The 15,032-nt window shown below is 43.6% G+C and overlaps 1 protein-coding gene across 4 annotated transcripts in view; it reads left to right on the plus strand.

The window, feature by feature from the left end:
• Positions 1-15,032, plus strand: part of LOC109030794 (leucine-rich repeat, immunoglobulin-like domain-containing kekkon 5 protein) — a 628,607-nt gene that overhangs the window by 532,611 nt on the left and 80,964 nt on the right. For all 4 annotated transcript variants that reach the window (XR_011899432.1, XR_011899431.1, XR_011899430.1 and 1 more), the window contains one exon: positions 2,610-2,671. Coding sequence is in view for 1 of the 4 variants with exons in the window: in XM_072297688.1 (XP_072153789.1) it covers positions 2,648-2,671 (24 nt within the window). In the remaining 3 variants the exon portion in view is untranslated. The remainder of the gene's footprint in view (positions 1-2,609; positions 2,672-15,032) is intronic.

The raw sequence follows: 15,032 nt of genomic DNA on the forward strand, positions 1-15,032 counted from the left end.
CGTTGATTTGGTCTCCTTTTAAAAAATACAGTAGTAGCGGAGATTTCGAAACACCACATTCTAGATACACTTTTTTGCAACCTAATCGTCGATCTGGTTTACATTGTGGTAAAAGGCGACTTAAGCAGATCCTTAACAAATCATCACAAAAAGAAAAACTTAACAAATATAGAATCGAGTAAAAAAAGGTTAAACGTTGCCCCTCTATGATTTGCCAGTGCAAATTTTCAAAATTGAAATTATAAACTTTTTAGTAGATGAGAAACTACCTAGAAATTTTTAAAACTTGAAATTTTTTAAATTTTTTGTTAATATTTTATGGAGGCAATTCATTGTAAGTCCTTGCAAAGGTCTATTTCCCAAGTTATATTTCTAAATTGAACTTGAGATCCGTTTTAATTGTCCTCTTTATGATGATTTGTAAAGAATCTCTTTAAATTTCCCTCAATCACAATGTAAACCATGTTCTTTCTCTGTTCACTCTGTGTCTTTTGGTCCCCGTTCACAAAGCACCTCGCAAACGAGATACTGTGCGGACACCGTTGATAGACCCGTGAACGCGGAACACAAACAGTCAGAAGCCGCCAACGTTAACAGAAAGCGTCCTGAACAAATAATTGGATTGGCAATCGGTGCCAACGACAAACGCAGCCGTTATTATCAGGCAGTCTGGGCCCCGGCCCCGAGTCCAGGTGCGAAATCGCAATCTAATCGTTTCACACTTTTAAAATGCCCCAGATTGAGCCGAGTCGAGTCGAGGGAGCATCGAACATGCTGAGCAGATCAAAGGGGAGAAGAGGGCTGTCCATTTCGCACAAAGCACCGAGGGGCGCATTCGTAACTTTAGTAATTCTGTTTGCTCCCCCATTGATCGCTTATTTGCAAAAGAAAATTGGATTTAACTTACTGCAGTTCAAACACTTCAAACGTCCTGCAAGGGATGTTCTATAGCCGTCCCGTCAGCGCTAAGGCTCTCCCGAATCAATGTATTTCTTATGGCTTTTCACGTTCAAGTGACGGCTATTTCATTCTCGTGTCTTTGATGTGAATTTCCCTATTTGCGCGGACTCAATCGATAATCTTAAGGCTTTAATAGTCTCGTCTTTGATACGACATGCTTTCTCGAAAAAAGAAGTCTGGTTTTTACAGTCGTTTAATGGAATTTTAGGGCGGTCGACTGGTCATTTTTTTTCAAATTATACTACAACGCGTATTTACAAGTTCGGCAATTTTTTTAAGAAGCCTGGAGGACCATATTCAGAGGGGTGCAAAGTTTTCCAGGCCTCTGCAATTTTCTATCGCGTGCTGAGATTTTGAAAAAGGGTCAACACAACGCGCTGATTCAAATGGTAATATATTTTTTGAACGCGAGTGGTTTAGAATTATTCGCACCCCTCTCAACTCCATATTTTGTGAACAATTCACTCCCAAATTTTAATTTTCAAGCATCAAAAAGTCAGTTTTTGCCTTTTCTTTTCGCCATGAAAATCCAGGTAATTTCGAAACTCCTATAACACGTATATCTCGAAATAGTAAAAACTGCACTCACGCGCCTTGTCCTCCAAGCCCCTCTATTGTTCTTCATTACATTTCGCACATTCTCTACAGAGTATATGCACAGTTCACTCACGATACTTCAACCTCACCCCGTAAGATTTTGCCCGAGATCATCAGAGGCGAATAATAATTCGTGGGAAGTAATGGCGGGTAATTCGTGCTGATCATGATCTTAAACGATTAAACGAGGGGATTCTGGGTTAGAACCCATTTACTCGATGCAGGAAACTCGCAAGGTGTAATTTACATCTGACCTCGAACTGAAATCTCAACACACCCAACCCCGATAACTCTCGGTTATTCGACAGCCGAACCACTTTCAGCAAGGGACCGCGGACCACACGCAATATCTTTATTTTTCACCTTTGCCACACGCGTCGCCGTACAATTTAGATAGTTTAATTTCGGCCGAAAAAGCTGTTTCTCATTCACAAATCCCCCCCAAAAAAATTTAAACTTAAAGTCGATATTTTGTATCTTTGTTGAATTTTTGTGTGTTTTCTAAAAAAATTTGCGTGTCGCAGGCAAATGATTAAATCAGGCATTTTCAAACGCCCAGGCAAAATGTCGAACATTCTCACTCCTCTTGAAATTCTGACTCTTCTGCTAATTTTGGAGCAAATCATCATTTTTCTTTATGGATGATAGGAATTATTTCGAAAAATTTGCATCGTTGTATGATTGCTGAATGCTTTCCAGTCCAAAATTGAACAACCCTTAAGAGCGATACAGCATTTTTTAAGTGCAGGATTTTTAAAATGTTGATGGTTAAAAGTATATGAGAAGCATTTTTCAGAAGGAAATACGAATACAAAATACACAGTTTGTGCTTTGATAAATTTCTACTCTCAGAAAATTCAAAATTTGAGACCAAAATTTGAATATCCGTCTAAGAATTTGATAAAATGTCTGATCTGACTATTTGCCTGCGACATACGTGGTGTTTCTCAAACTTTAGAACTTATTTCCACCCTAAGGTCCCAAAATTGACCTAAATACAAACGTAATAATTTGAACATACATCTAAATGCTGATTTCTTTTTATGTTTCAGAATCGGATTAAAGTGTCAGCCAGGATTAAAAGCAGTCCATGAGGGAACAAGCGCCATTCAAAGTAAGTAGCCCACAAGATCGTGACTAATCTTTTCTTCTGGTTAAGCTTTTTTTCGTCGCACTACAACAGAATTCCCATCAGTCATAGGGACCGTCCATAAATTACGTCACCCATTTTTTCTTTTCTTTTTTCTCCATCTTTTCTCGGCATGAACTCGGAGAAACTCTGGCGTGTTGTTATAAAAGCGGACATTTTTCTTTGATTGAAGGTAATATTATCCTTGATCAGGATATGTAATTGCATTAAAGTACATTTTTCTATCTTTACCCTGATAATTGCAGAGTGAAGAAAAGTAAAGGAAAACCAACCCTACAATCATCAGGATAAAGATGGAAAATGTCATTTTAATGCTATTTTTCTGTAAGGCGTGGCGAAAATTTGGTCATTAGGCAAAAATGCCGGATCACGAGGAAAAGTCCGTGTGGTGAATTTTTTTGCAACCCTCAGAGAAGGCTAATTAGAAAAATGGAAAGGCCAGGAACTTTCATCATCTCTCCCACAAGCGGAGCCCACACAAGTCTCCTTAAAGAGTTATTAGCATATTTTAGTATCAAAAGTTCGTCAGTTTGACAACAGCGCGGTGTTATCTTCACCTTATCAGGTGCTTAATTAAACTCACGGCGGCGCGACAACGAGAGATAGTCCGGTGTGTGCTGTCTGCGCTTCCTTATTTGTCGCTTCTCCCCGAGGCAGGCGCCTCTCTTATCAAACGTATGTATTCTTATCCTCCGTTTCACGCTCGTAACTCAAACCCATACCGAAAAAAATATTCTATTCCGCCTTTAATTTTTGCCCCCGCCTCGTCTGGTCAGAAGAATATTCATAAAATCGCCCGTTTATTTCAGCTGCGTTATCTCTCGGAGTTCGGAGGTGAAGCTCTTGTCCGCTGAAAGCTCAATCGAGTGTGGAGGTGTTTTAAAAATGGACGTATTTCTGCCAAACGGAACTATGTGCATTGAGACATGGGCCCTGAGACCCATAAGAATATATGTGTAACAGGGCTCATGGCATAATGCACATAGTTCCGTTCGGCAGAAATACGTCCGTAACGAGAAATTCCTCGCGGATCAACTTTAGTCTCTGACCCGGGGCTCTTTATCAGCGGGTACAGAAGTTAATTGGCGCTGTTGTTTGATCTGAACTTGAAGCGCAAACACGTTGCAGTCGATTGCAGTTGACCGTTGATTATTTTTAATCCGGCTCCACCACTGGTGAATGAATTGAAATAATGAATGGAAGAGGGAGATAAACGTTGCGATCATGTGGTCCCATGTCAGCACATTCTTCCTCTTATTTCGTCACCTTGCTTCTTTTTTTAGAGGCAGTGTCTAGGAAGATGACGTATTCGCCTATTTTCATAATTGAAGTATACCGAACCGTTTCCAACCGATGCATTTTAAAAATTGGAAAGTAGAACAAAAAAACAAAACAAAAAATCTGCTAAAGGCAAGTTGGGCCCACGTGACGCACAACATTCGTAGCTGCACAAATAATTGGACTGCATTTTGCAATTAGGAACTATAAATTCTGGCTCTTCTGGAAAAACACTTATTTGCATAGGGAAACTAATGGCACATACGTTGTTTTTAAACCGAGCTAGAATTCATAGTTCCATTTTGCGAAGTGTAGTCCAATTAACGCTATGTATCTGCGTCTCGCCTTCACTTCGTGAGACAGGCAAAATTGGGCTCATAGGAGCAGCAATAGTTGTATTATCATTATAAGTGAAGGAGAGGATGGCATTTGGACGTATTTCTATCAAACGGAACTATGTGCATTAAGACATGAGCCCTGAGACCCATAAAGATATATGCTTAACAGGGCTCACGTCATAATGCACATAGTTCCGTTTGACAGAAATACGTCCATTTTACCTTCAATTTATAAGAAGGCGTGCAGAAGGGGTCCGGTGTTTCGATTCGAGAATTGTGTTCAACGTGACATTCTGGTTAAGAAGCATGTATCGCAGAGCTCTTAAAGTTGTGCTTTGTCTAGTTGTCTATCGATGAGGTTGGTTCGCGCGACGGAGAATGCATTCCTCTGAACCGGAAAACGCCTACTGAACCTATCAGTAGATTTTTCCTAGTGTGGTTTTCAATTCACCGGGCAGCACATTTTTCTTGCGGAAAGGCTGCCCGGCATGCGGCATTCTCATCTCCCGCCGGAAGATGCGAGTGGCTAGAAACTGCATTCATCTATGGCGACTGCACCGTGCAGCGCGGGCACATAATGAGCCGGCAGCTCTGAATATTAATGGAGAGGAGTATCTGTGTCGAGGATCGTATGCAAAAAATGCGAAACCTTGGGCAAAAGTACGGGCCGGCATCGGAGAGGACGAGGTTTACCTTGGCGAGGCGGGGTAATGGCTGCAATTGACTCGAGTCAAACGGGGGGAGGGCCCCCGGCCCTTGCCCCCCCCCCACCCCCCGGCCCTAAGCCCTTGGCTCCAGCATCATCGGCGGCTCTTGCGAACTGCCCCATGGCCCGTGCTGAGTTATAGCCGTCGTTGTCAAACTGAAAAGTTCGTGCCGGGAACTCGGGATTCTGTAGGTAATTCTTCAAGGAAGCAAGCGTATAAACTTGGAGCGTGCTCCACTCCCGATCCGAGACCATCGTGGTAACAATTTTGTGGACTGCCTCATCACCCTCGCGCCATTCAATGGACCGCGTTCGGCAGAAATGAACCAAGCCACATCAGCTATTGCCTAATTTAACCGGGCAGTTTAATTCTTTACGAGGGAGCGTTTGGGCGGATTCCCTTGACGAAGGAATTTGCTCGGAGAAAACTCACCGAAACTTGCACAAAAATCCGCACAACCGTTTTTGTGTAAAAGATTTGATTCCCCGGTTGAATTCGGCAAAAGCTGATGTGGCTCGGTTCCTTTCTGCTTAACGCGGTCCGAATTACCCTGAAAATGAAAAAAAAAAACCATAAATTATTAAATACTTATCTTCAGAACTCAGAAGGAGGTGAGCTCGGCTTGATTCTTTTCTCCTTTCTCTATCATCAGGCACATGTTGTCATTTTTCTTACGAAAGAACGGAACTCCATTTCAATGTTGCCGAATTTCCCCTCGAAAAATGCATATTACCTGAGAGAATCTTAGGCATTCCTAACTGAAGATTTCATTGATTTTCCCTCAGATTTCATGCAAAAAATCAGAAAATTTTTTGATAATAATTGCACAGATACAACTTCACAAAATAAATCAATTGTTTTAAGTCAATTTGGCAATCTTGGAATGGAGTTTTACAATCGGTTCTGTTGCTCACGTAGCCCTTGAAGCGCCATTACGAATGAGAAAGACTTCGGAATCAAGCGCAATATGGAAAAAGAGCAAGGGAAAGGAAGCGCGTTGACAACGGCGCAGAGATACTACTATTCGTACTTAATGGATGTCCGTGTTGCGTCTGAAAAATTGAAGGAGCGATGGCGCGAGGCGTAAACTCGCAAAGCTCCGCTCAAAGCTATTAATGGGGTGTCACTCGGTTCTGCGAGAAAAATGATAAAAAAGAGATCCAATACATGTCTCTTATTACAATCGGCTGTGTTGTTCACGTAGCCCTCGAAGCGCCACTACAATAAGAAAGACTTCGGAATCAAGCGCGATATGGAAATAGAGCAAGGGAAAGGATGCGCGTTGACAACGGCGCAGAGATACAACTATTCGTTCTTAATGGAAGTCCGTGTTGCGTCTGAAAACTTGAAGGAGCGATGGCGCGAGGCGTGAGCTCGCAATGCTTTGGATTACATTTTGCAATAAGGAACCACCAGCTCTGGCTCTTTTTAGAAACAACACATATGCCATCTGTTTTCCTATGCAGGAAAGTGCTTTTATGGAAGTGTCAGAGATAGTGGTTCCTTATTGCAAAATGGAATCCATTTCAGGTCCCTTCTAGGTACCTGCCGTTACTCATAGGCGGCTCCTAACTAGATGATGGAAAAATCAAGGTCTTTTAAGTAAGGTCGTATCTCGTGTCGCACCAAACAACGTATCTCTTCGAGGAACATCGTGCCCTGATGAGCTTTTTCCCCCTGTATCGAGATTTCCAGCTTTCTGGGTTTTCAACGCACGTTGGCTACATTTCCAACTTACTTCTAAGGACATTAGATCAATTTTTCAACATCAAAGCACTTGTCGAGGCGTCGCGAGCTTTGGGCCTTTCGCGATGGAGTAAAACCTCCTCGACTTCGGGTTTTCACCTAACTCTCCGGGAACTTGTCACCATGGTTGAGTTGCTCTCCTCGTCGCCTAGCCACGGCTCACCAAGCTCCGGTGGATAGAACCGATCGGAGCCTCCATCGGTGCACTCGAACGGCGGGGCGGGGGGGGGGGGGGGGGGCACACGGGAGTTTATCTCGGGGGGTAAGCGCGCCAGGTATGCGGCCTAATTTTCTGCATCCGACGTGAGGTGCATGGGAAACGGGGCGTGAGGCCTACGCGCTAACCCCGTTATCGGCTAAGTGAATTTAAACTGCCGGCTCCGCGATTCCGATTAGCGGTGGAATCGGGAAGGGTGTCACGTCATCGGCTAATTCGTCCTCCCGGGACGGCGGGGGGGGGGGGGGGGGGGGGGGGGCTCGCTCCTTCGGGAATCCGCCGAGAATGCCGGCAACGACCATCCGCATAAAAACTGTGTGCTCCGTGGACGCGACGGTGAGTCCCTCATCAGAGGGCTGATTAATGATTATTGATAGACAAAGAAGAGGAAAGGGATGTGGAGGGATCCTATCGGAGGAGGCAGGGTGTATACAAGTCCGGAAATAGTATACTGATTTTTTTAAGGGCAGTCCGGAAGTACTTAACAAGTACGGAAATTCTGCAAAAAGGTCCGGAATTTTTTTCACCCTTGTCGCAATTTGAGCGAGAAATTCAAATTTTTGACATTTTTCAAATTTCGTCAATTGGAGGTACTGAATAAGTACTGAATTTTTCTGTTGAGGAGGTACTGAATTTCTCGGGATTGTACCGAAAAAACACTGTAAAAGTCCTGATTTTTGGCCAGCCTGTTTTAGTAGAGACCCTGGGGTTGCTACGGACAAAGGAGGTAGGTAAAGGTAATAGACTCTGGCGTTTTGAGCTGAATTTTTGAGTTGGATATAGCCATGGCGGATGAATCCAACTCAAAAATGTAAAGATCACTGATCAGACCTGGCTATACTCTGGCAATGAAGGTGTGCTCAGAACTGATTTCCGGCTCACTGGATCATTGTTCGAAAATGAACTAATTCGAAAACGTTGTGGCAACTGGAAGTGGGGCGTCGCGTTGTGTTGCTCATTCGACTGAGTCATGCCGCGACATCCGACCGAATTCGGCGGCTAATAATTGTCAATTTCAATTTTCTCGTCGCCGCGCCTACCTACACTCCTTCCTCCTTCCGCCCGTTCCATACGCTCCGCATAGCGAGTCTCGGACACCGATTCATAACGTCCTAAAGGCGTTCCGAACATCCATTATGACCGGAAATAATCACCCTCCGCTGTTCGTCTCGTGTTGGGATCCTGGTACCCCGATATGAAGACTATTGGCATATTAATTTTTTTAATATCAAACACTGTGCCACTTCTCTGACTGGTCTGCGAGGGTTGGGATTATTTAGAACCCTTTAACGTCAGGCTAAAATCAGCTGGAAATGCCCAATTAAAAAAAAAGAATTTTGATCGAACATGTCGCGGAGCTTCAATTTTTCCTGAGTGATGAGGGAAGAATCGACCCTAATCCGACCTAATTTTAAGGGTCGGAGGGATAAGGGGTTCAACGCTGCCTATCATATCTGGGACGTCAGGGAGATGGGTCCTAATTTACTTCTGAAGTGTCCAATAAGGCGTCTAGAACCAAAACCGGCAATCTCCATTACCCTTTCTATAAACTGTGCGATCATTATAATTTTAGTACCGGAAGAACGAGAAAGCCTCCATTTATATGTTTTCTTGTGAATTTTCTGTTATTAAGCAAGAAAATTTTGAAAAATATTAAAAACAGCTAGAAGTACTGGTTGCTCCTCGCAGAATTAACATGAATGCACAATTTCTAGACAGGGTAATGGATATTGCCGCTTTTGGTTTTAGGCGCTTCAAATAGCCTCGTAGGTTGCTACTCAAACTAAAAAGCTCAAACTAAAAAGTCAAAACTAAAAGCTGCGCGTGCAGTGATGATGGGTCCAAGTAGACTCGAACCGCGTCTGCAGTTGCCTGCCTGATTGGTTGCAACTAGTTTTGCTTCCAACAGCGTACCTCCTTGAGAGAAAATTGCGCTCAAATGAGCTTTTTCCCTCCGTATTGACATTTTCAGTTTTCTGGATTTTAACGCACGTTGGCTAAAAATTCCAACGTACTAACACGACTCGTGCGACCACTGCAATCAGTTTGTAAAAAGTTCTACCGAAATTCATTTTCCAGATTGTAATATAACATAGGTACATTTAACCCATTCAACGTTCAGGTGTGCTCTTACGCGGGAAAATAAACGCATCGAGGAAGCTCGCAACCGACTGTTACCGAAATCGGTGCTAGGCGCGTATCTATTAAGAAAATGTCAATGGATAAAACTTGCTAAGAGGAAAAGTTGCTCTCCTGCTCGAAAGTTGGGAGCGGCTCTTTTGCATAATTGCATCCGGTAGGCAGAGAGGCAGCAAGCTCGAAAGCTCCGGAGCTCGGGGGAAAAACCGTTATCAAAGTTTGCCTCTATGGTGACATATTTTTTCCTTCCGAGAACCGGCGGGCGGGCGGCCGACCTCCAACCGCGAGTCCTTGATTAGCTGTTATCCTGTAAATGTCGATTCGTTACGATGCGACGATGCGTCTTGCTCTTGCGTCGTCGTCGGCGCCAACATTAACGACACTTTGCGCCTTGTTAGTAAGTTGTTAGCAGTTTGTTTCTCGCATCGAGTGCGAGAAGATGACTTGAGTTGTTTGTTCTCCACACTTGACGAAAGAAAAGCTCGCAGTGTTGTTAAAAATTGAGAAGATGGTCGGAGTTCTCAAATGAGTTTTTATGACCAATTTCTTCTGAACTTTTTTTCTAAAATACTAAGGGTCTGTTCCGCCTTACCAAAGAAAAACTCCTTATGAACCTTCGGAAGTTGCCGAAATTCCGCGGATAAAACATGCATCTTTAAGGAAAGTTATTCATATTTTTCCTTTAAAGTTTCAGATATTTTACATCAAATTGGTAATAAAATCGTTCAAAAAATATGAAGAAAAATATTCAAAATTCTCCCAGTAAACTTGATTTTTATTTATTGAAATCTGGCAACGTTCGAAGACTCATACGGCGTTCTTCCTCAGCACGGCAGTGCTACCAGTATTAAATTACAGTAACCGTCTAACTAAATGCATAAATACAAGGCAACAGGAGCAATATCGTCATGTCAACGGAAGCAATGGGAGGACGCGTCTATTCATGCAGGTGTCGCACACAAAGAGCTCGACAAGATTTTTCGTAGTTTACATGCGGAGACCGCGCCCGTCAATGGGCATAATTCGACTCGATCGCACGGAACAACGACATTTATTACTGATTTTCGTCGCTTTATTAACTCGTTTCCCGAGTTGCCCAGCCCCGGATTTGACATTTACGAAACCTCGCATCTGCTTGTTCCGGTGAGCCCTAGAATCCGTAAAAATGCATACAGACCAGAGCTCATGAGGAAATAGACATGTTGCGTCGTGGAATCATCTCTGGTCCTAGTAATTGGGCTACGGCGCACAGTGGATCGAATCAATGAGAGACGTTGGACATGACATTTTTTATTAATACTGCAAATTTTGATGTTTATTTCGTTTCATTTTAAATTTTAAGGGGTGCCTCTGGAAGAAATTTTCACATGGAATTTAATGGAACCACTTTTAGAACCTCAAAATTATTCATAAACGGAGTTTTAAGCTTTTAAAGGTTCCAAATTGTGTCCGACTTCTCCTATTGACTCTGTCCAGTGTGCGACACCGACCACAGAATTGCCTCTTCGGCTTGTGGTACCTTTTTTTCCTGGATCCTCAAAGGAAAGATGAGCGCCTATAACGTTTCAACGAGGTTTTATTACCACTCGCGAGGGAATTTATGCTGCCGCGCCAAGGAAAAACGCCGTATAAGCCTTCAGACGTTGCCAAATTTCCTCTGAAAACATTGACTCCTCAGTCAAATCTGCTATTATCACACTGGAAAAAAAAACAACAACTCCGGCCGTGGAAACCGTGCTTACGGCCTACGTAGCCCTACGGTCTGCATTTTGGGCTCAGAGGCCAAAAGTTTGGGGCGTAGCACCCGGAGCAGTCGAAGCTACGGCTCCAGCAACCGGAACTTTCGGCCTCTGAGCTCGGAACGGACGGTATGTCTACATAGCCCATACTTTTTTCAGTGCTTCACATCTATATTTTTTGAAAATTTCAAGAGGAAATATTCATGATTCTCCTCAAGAATAAGCAGATACCCGCAGGAAATTTAGCAACCCTCGAATGTTCATAAAGCGTTTTTCCTGAGCAGGGCTGTAAGTATGGAGACCTGGATGCCGGCGCGTAGGGCGTAGGCGGTGTTAGCTTCTGGCGAATCTCAGAGCGGCCATTTTGATTTAATGGGCGATCTCCACGCGTTGCTGCCGTTTTATTTAGTTTTTCCAAGGGATACCGGTTTGACGAGAATCATACGCAGGGGTGCAAAATCATGTGGGCGCTCTCTTGCTTTATTGAATTTGAAGGTTAATGCTATATGAAGGGTAAACTAATACCGTCACCTTCCGGCCAAAGTATCACAAGCGCCATGCGACGTTTAAAAATTCCCGCTGCCATTTTATTTTTTTACAGAGTTGCTTGAATCTGTTTGAAAATTTTTGAATTTGAAAAGTTGAATTTTATCGCAGCTTAAAGGAAATTCAGTGACATTTTCGGACAGCTTCGTTGAAAAATTTCCCCGGAGAAAAATAAAATAGCGACGGAAATTTTTAAACGTCGCATGGCGCTTGTGATATTTTGGCCGGAATTTAGCGATATTTACTTTGAGTACATTGTCTCTCGCTCGTTTCGACCAGTTCGCCTTCAATACTAAAGTAGGCAATGTGGGCGGCACAGGAGCAGTAATAGTTGCTTGCAGTAATGTAGCCATGTTCATTCGCATCTAACATTGTATCAGATGACTACTATCTCCGACACGAACATTTCCTTTGGATTTAATTCATTTGTACATAGTTCCATAATAGTTCCACATCATTAATACTTCCGATTCCGGAAGGAACTGCAGCTAGGCGCGAGACCAGCTCATAACTTTCTCAACAGTTTACTGCCCCTCCAGCTTCCGCGTGTGACCTTTTCTGTGGAGGAGTCTTTACATTGAATGACCTTTTTGCAAGGAAATGACTGCAACCATTTTCAGGGTGGAAAAAAAATCGCACTAGTGTCACCTATTCGTAGTCCTTGCGCTGTCATGATTACATGCAGTTCCTCAATTTTCGATCAGGAGGTCGCACTGATATTTTATAAGGTATCTCAACTTGTAAGTTTGATTAATCGCGAATTTTGTTATGGAAGGTTCGGCTTTTGAGATCCATACTCTGATGCGACCGGTCATTGTCCAGCGCGTGAGTCGTGCAGAATAAATTCAGCCGCAAGATGCTCGTAATTGTGGCAGTCCCGATCCTGCCTCCCTCCCCCTCGCCCCATCCTCACAAGAAGAATATTCCCGGGGGCAGAATGGGAGGGAAAGGGTATGGTCCAGCAGTCCGCCATCCCGGCCCGGAATGTCAGATTTAACGGAATGTTCCGTATCGTATGGAAAGAGCACGGTGACGGTGAGCAGTCTGATTTTGTGGCTTATCGAACATGGCTCAAACCTATTAGCGTAGGGTACTATTTTCATTAGACTTTTCACCTCCACGAAGAGTATTTTCATCAGCTACTTGGAAGATTATCGACAAGATTACGGTCAGTTCTCACAATTTTTTGCAGCAAGGTGGTAAACATTTGCTGGGTCCACACTATTTCGCCGGGAAATCAAAGTAAAAAATTTCAATTATAGTCAAAAATGTTGAGCTCTAGTGAGTACAAGACTCAGGGTGAAGAGTGTTCAGCTTGTGTTCCCCGCAAAATAGTGTGGAACCAGCATTGTTTCATTCAGTGCGGGCCACGTTTCTTAGTGTTTTATTCTTCTCACAATTTTTTTTCACTTTCTCACCAATAAAATACATTTTTCCTCTTCTCTTCCAAACTTTCTCTCGTCGAAGTGTCCATTATGTTCGGGATTGGCTCCGAATTTGATCGTCTGTTGAAACCCTAAGAACCGAATGGCCTTTCCAACGGTTTGTAGCTCGATATCCGCGATGCTCTAACTCTCTTCAAGAAGGCGCTGTATCTCTGACTGTGAATCTTTTTTCCCCCGCGATGTGGCATTCCGGCCGCGGACCAGGATGACCGGACCGGACCATGCACCGGGCAGACCCGTTCTCATTCGGGATCGGGAAAATATTCGATGAGATCTGCAGCGATGCATGCTCGGGCGCTCTGGTCGGGACCGGATGCTGGATGCCAGAAGCCCCCACCCCCCACCCCCCCTCTTCCTCCCCCCGGAGGATCGCTATGAAGATCACAACTTCGATTGCTGACAAGTGGTTCCTTGGCTCCGTCAACTCGGGATCGCAGGTCCAGAACCAGGGATTAACCACGATCTTGGGTCTTTCGATCGGTTTATTAATCGATTAATTTCGGTTCGATCAATCGATTAATTCTGAAACTTATGAACCTGGACATGGACAACAGCATTGTATGCTGATCTTCGGGTCCACGCTAGCGTCTGTATAATTGGAAACGGGCGTGAGAAATCTAGTTCGCCTGAAACTGGCCGGATACAATTTGAGCGGTCCAGGAGCTAAAATAGTTGTATCAAGCATTTTAGTCCAGCATGATGTCCGAAGAACGAGTGACTGTCGTTGTAAACCTCATGTTTTCAAGTATCGTCGATGCGAAATCTTCTGTAGTTTTTACTCAATTCTCCCCACAGATGAAGCTTTTGATATTACCGTTGAGATAAGTTGCAAAAGTTACACGGAGTAAAAAACTTCGTGCGTGGGACTCGAAGTTTAGGTCATATGAATCTCTGAAGTTTTCGGATTGAACATCTGAACATTTAAGGTCCAGCTGCTGAGGTTTGGATCACACATCTGAAACCTCAGTTCTTACATCTGAAGTACTTCGGTTTCCATATCCGACAAACTTCGGTTCTCACATCTGAAGTACTTCAGATGTAAGAACTGAAGTTTCAGATGTGTGATCCGAACCTCGACAGCTAGACCTAAAGTGTTCAGATGCTCAATCCGAAAACTTCAGGGACCCATATGACCTAAACTTCGGGTCCCACGCACTAGGTTTTTTTCTCCGTGTAGAATTCAGCACCGCCTTAGGGCTAACGTACTATCAGTGCAGTAACGTGCTTTGCGATAATCTATTTTTCTGTCGTTTAAACCTATGAGTACATAATTCACCTCCTTAGTCTACAAGAATCACCCATTCAACCAATAGGATTGCTCCGCATACTCCCTATGCCTTCTTTGTCCATCGCTTTGTCTATTAATTTCAACAGTCAGCCCGCAGAGCTGCGGCTTTGGGTAAGTTACGGAGTCACTGTGAAAAGTTGCAACTTGGGCTGGAGTTTGTTCACAAGATCCCGACTGGAAGTTTCGCATGTGTAGTGAAGCGGTGCGGGTGCGCCGAAGTGCATTGTGCGTGAGGCTGGCGTCGACTTAAAATGCAAATCCTCGACAAGGTAACGTGAGGACTAGAAAAAAATGTACCTGACTTTATAAGGCGAGACACGGAGCAGTATGGTGCCTTGTTTATTCGCTCGCGACCGTTGACCTGTTGTTTTTCGATACCAGCATCGCATCGAGTTATTATCACGCCCATGAGAGAAAATTCAAATGAAACAAACGATGCACAGATACCCGCGGTGTAACCAGAGAAGCATGTACGCTGTCAGCCATCTGCGGCATTGCAAGTCTCCAGACGATTTGTTTTCATAAAACGATTGTTCCTCTTTTCCGATTTTTTCCCCGACTTGTCCTCATTGGTCGTTTCTCAACAACCGCTTGCAAAGGAAGCAAAAACCATTCAACGACGTAAACCGAATTTTTCAAAGCGCGATATCTTGATTATTTGGATCACATTTTGCAATAAAGAACCACTATTTCTGGCCCACTTAAGAAACAGCATACATGCCATTGGTTTCCCTGCGCAGTTATGTGCTTTTATGGGAGAGCCAGAGATAGTGGTTCCTCATTGCAAAATGTAATCCATTTCAGATCGTAAGAAATTGCTGATGGACAGTTCTTATCATTTTTAGCTGATTTACAAGAATCAAGCATCAAAACACGATTCTG

This window comes from Bemisia tabaci, chromosome 3, assembly GCF_918797505.1.
Source record: "Bemisia tabaci chromosome 3, PGI_BMITA_v3".
NCBI classification, from domain to species: Eukaryota; Metazoa; Arthropoda; class Insecta; order Hemiptera; family Aleyrodidae; genus Bemisia; species Bemisia tabaci.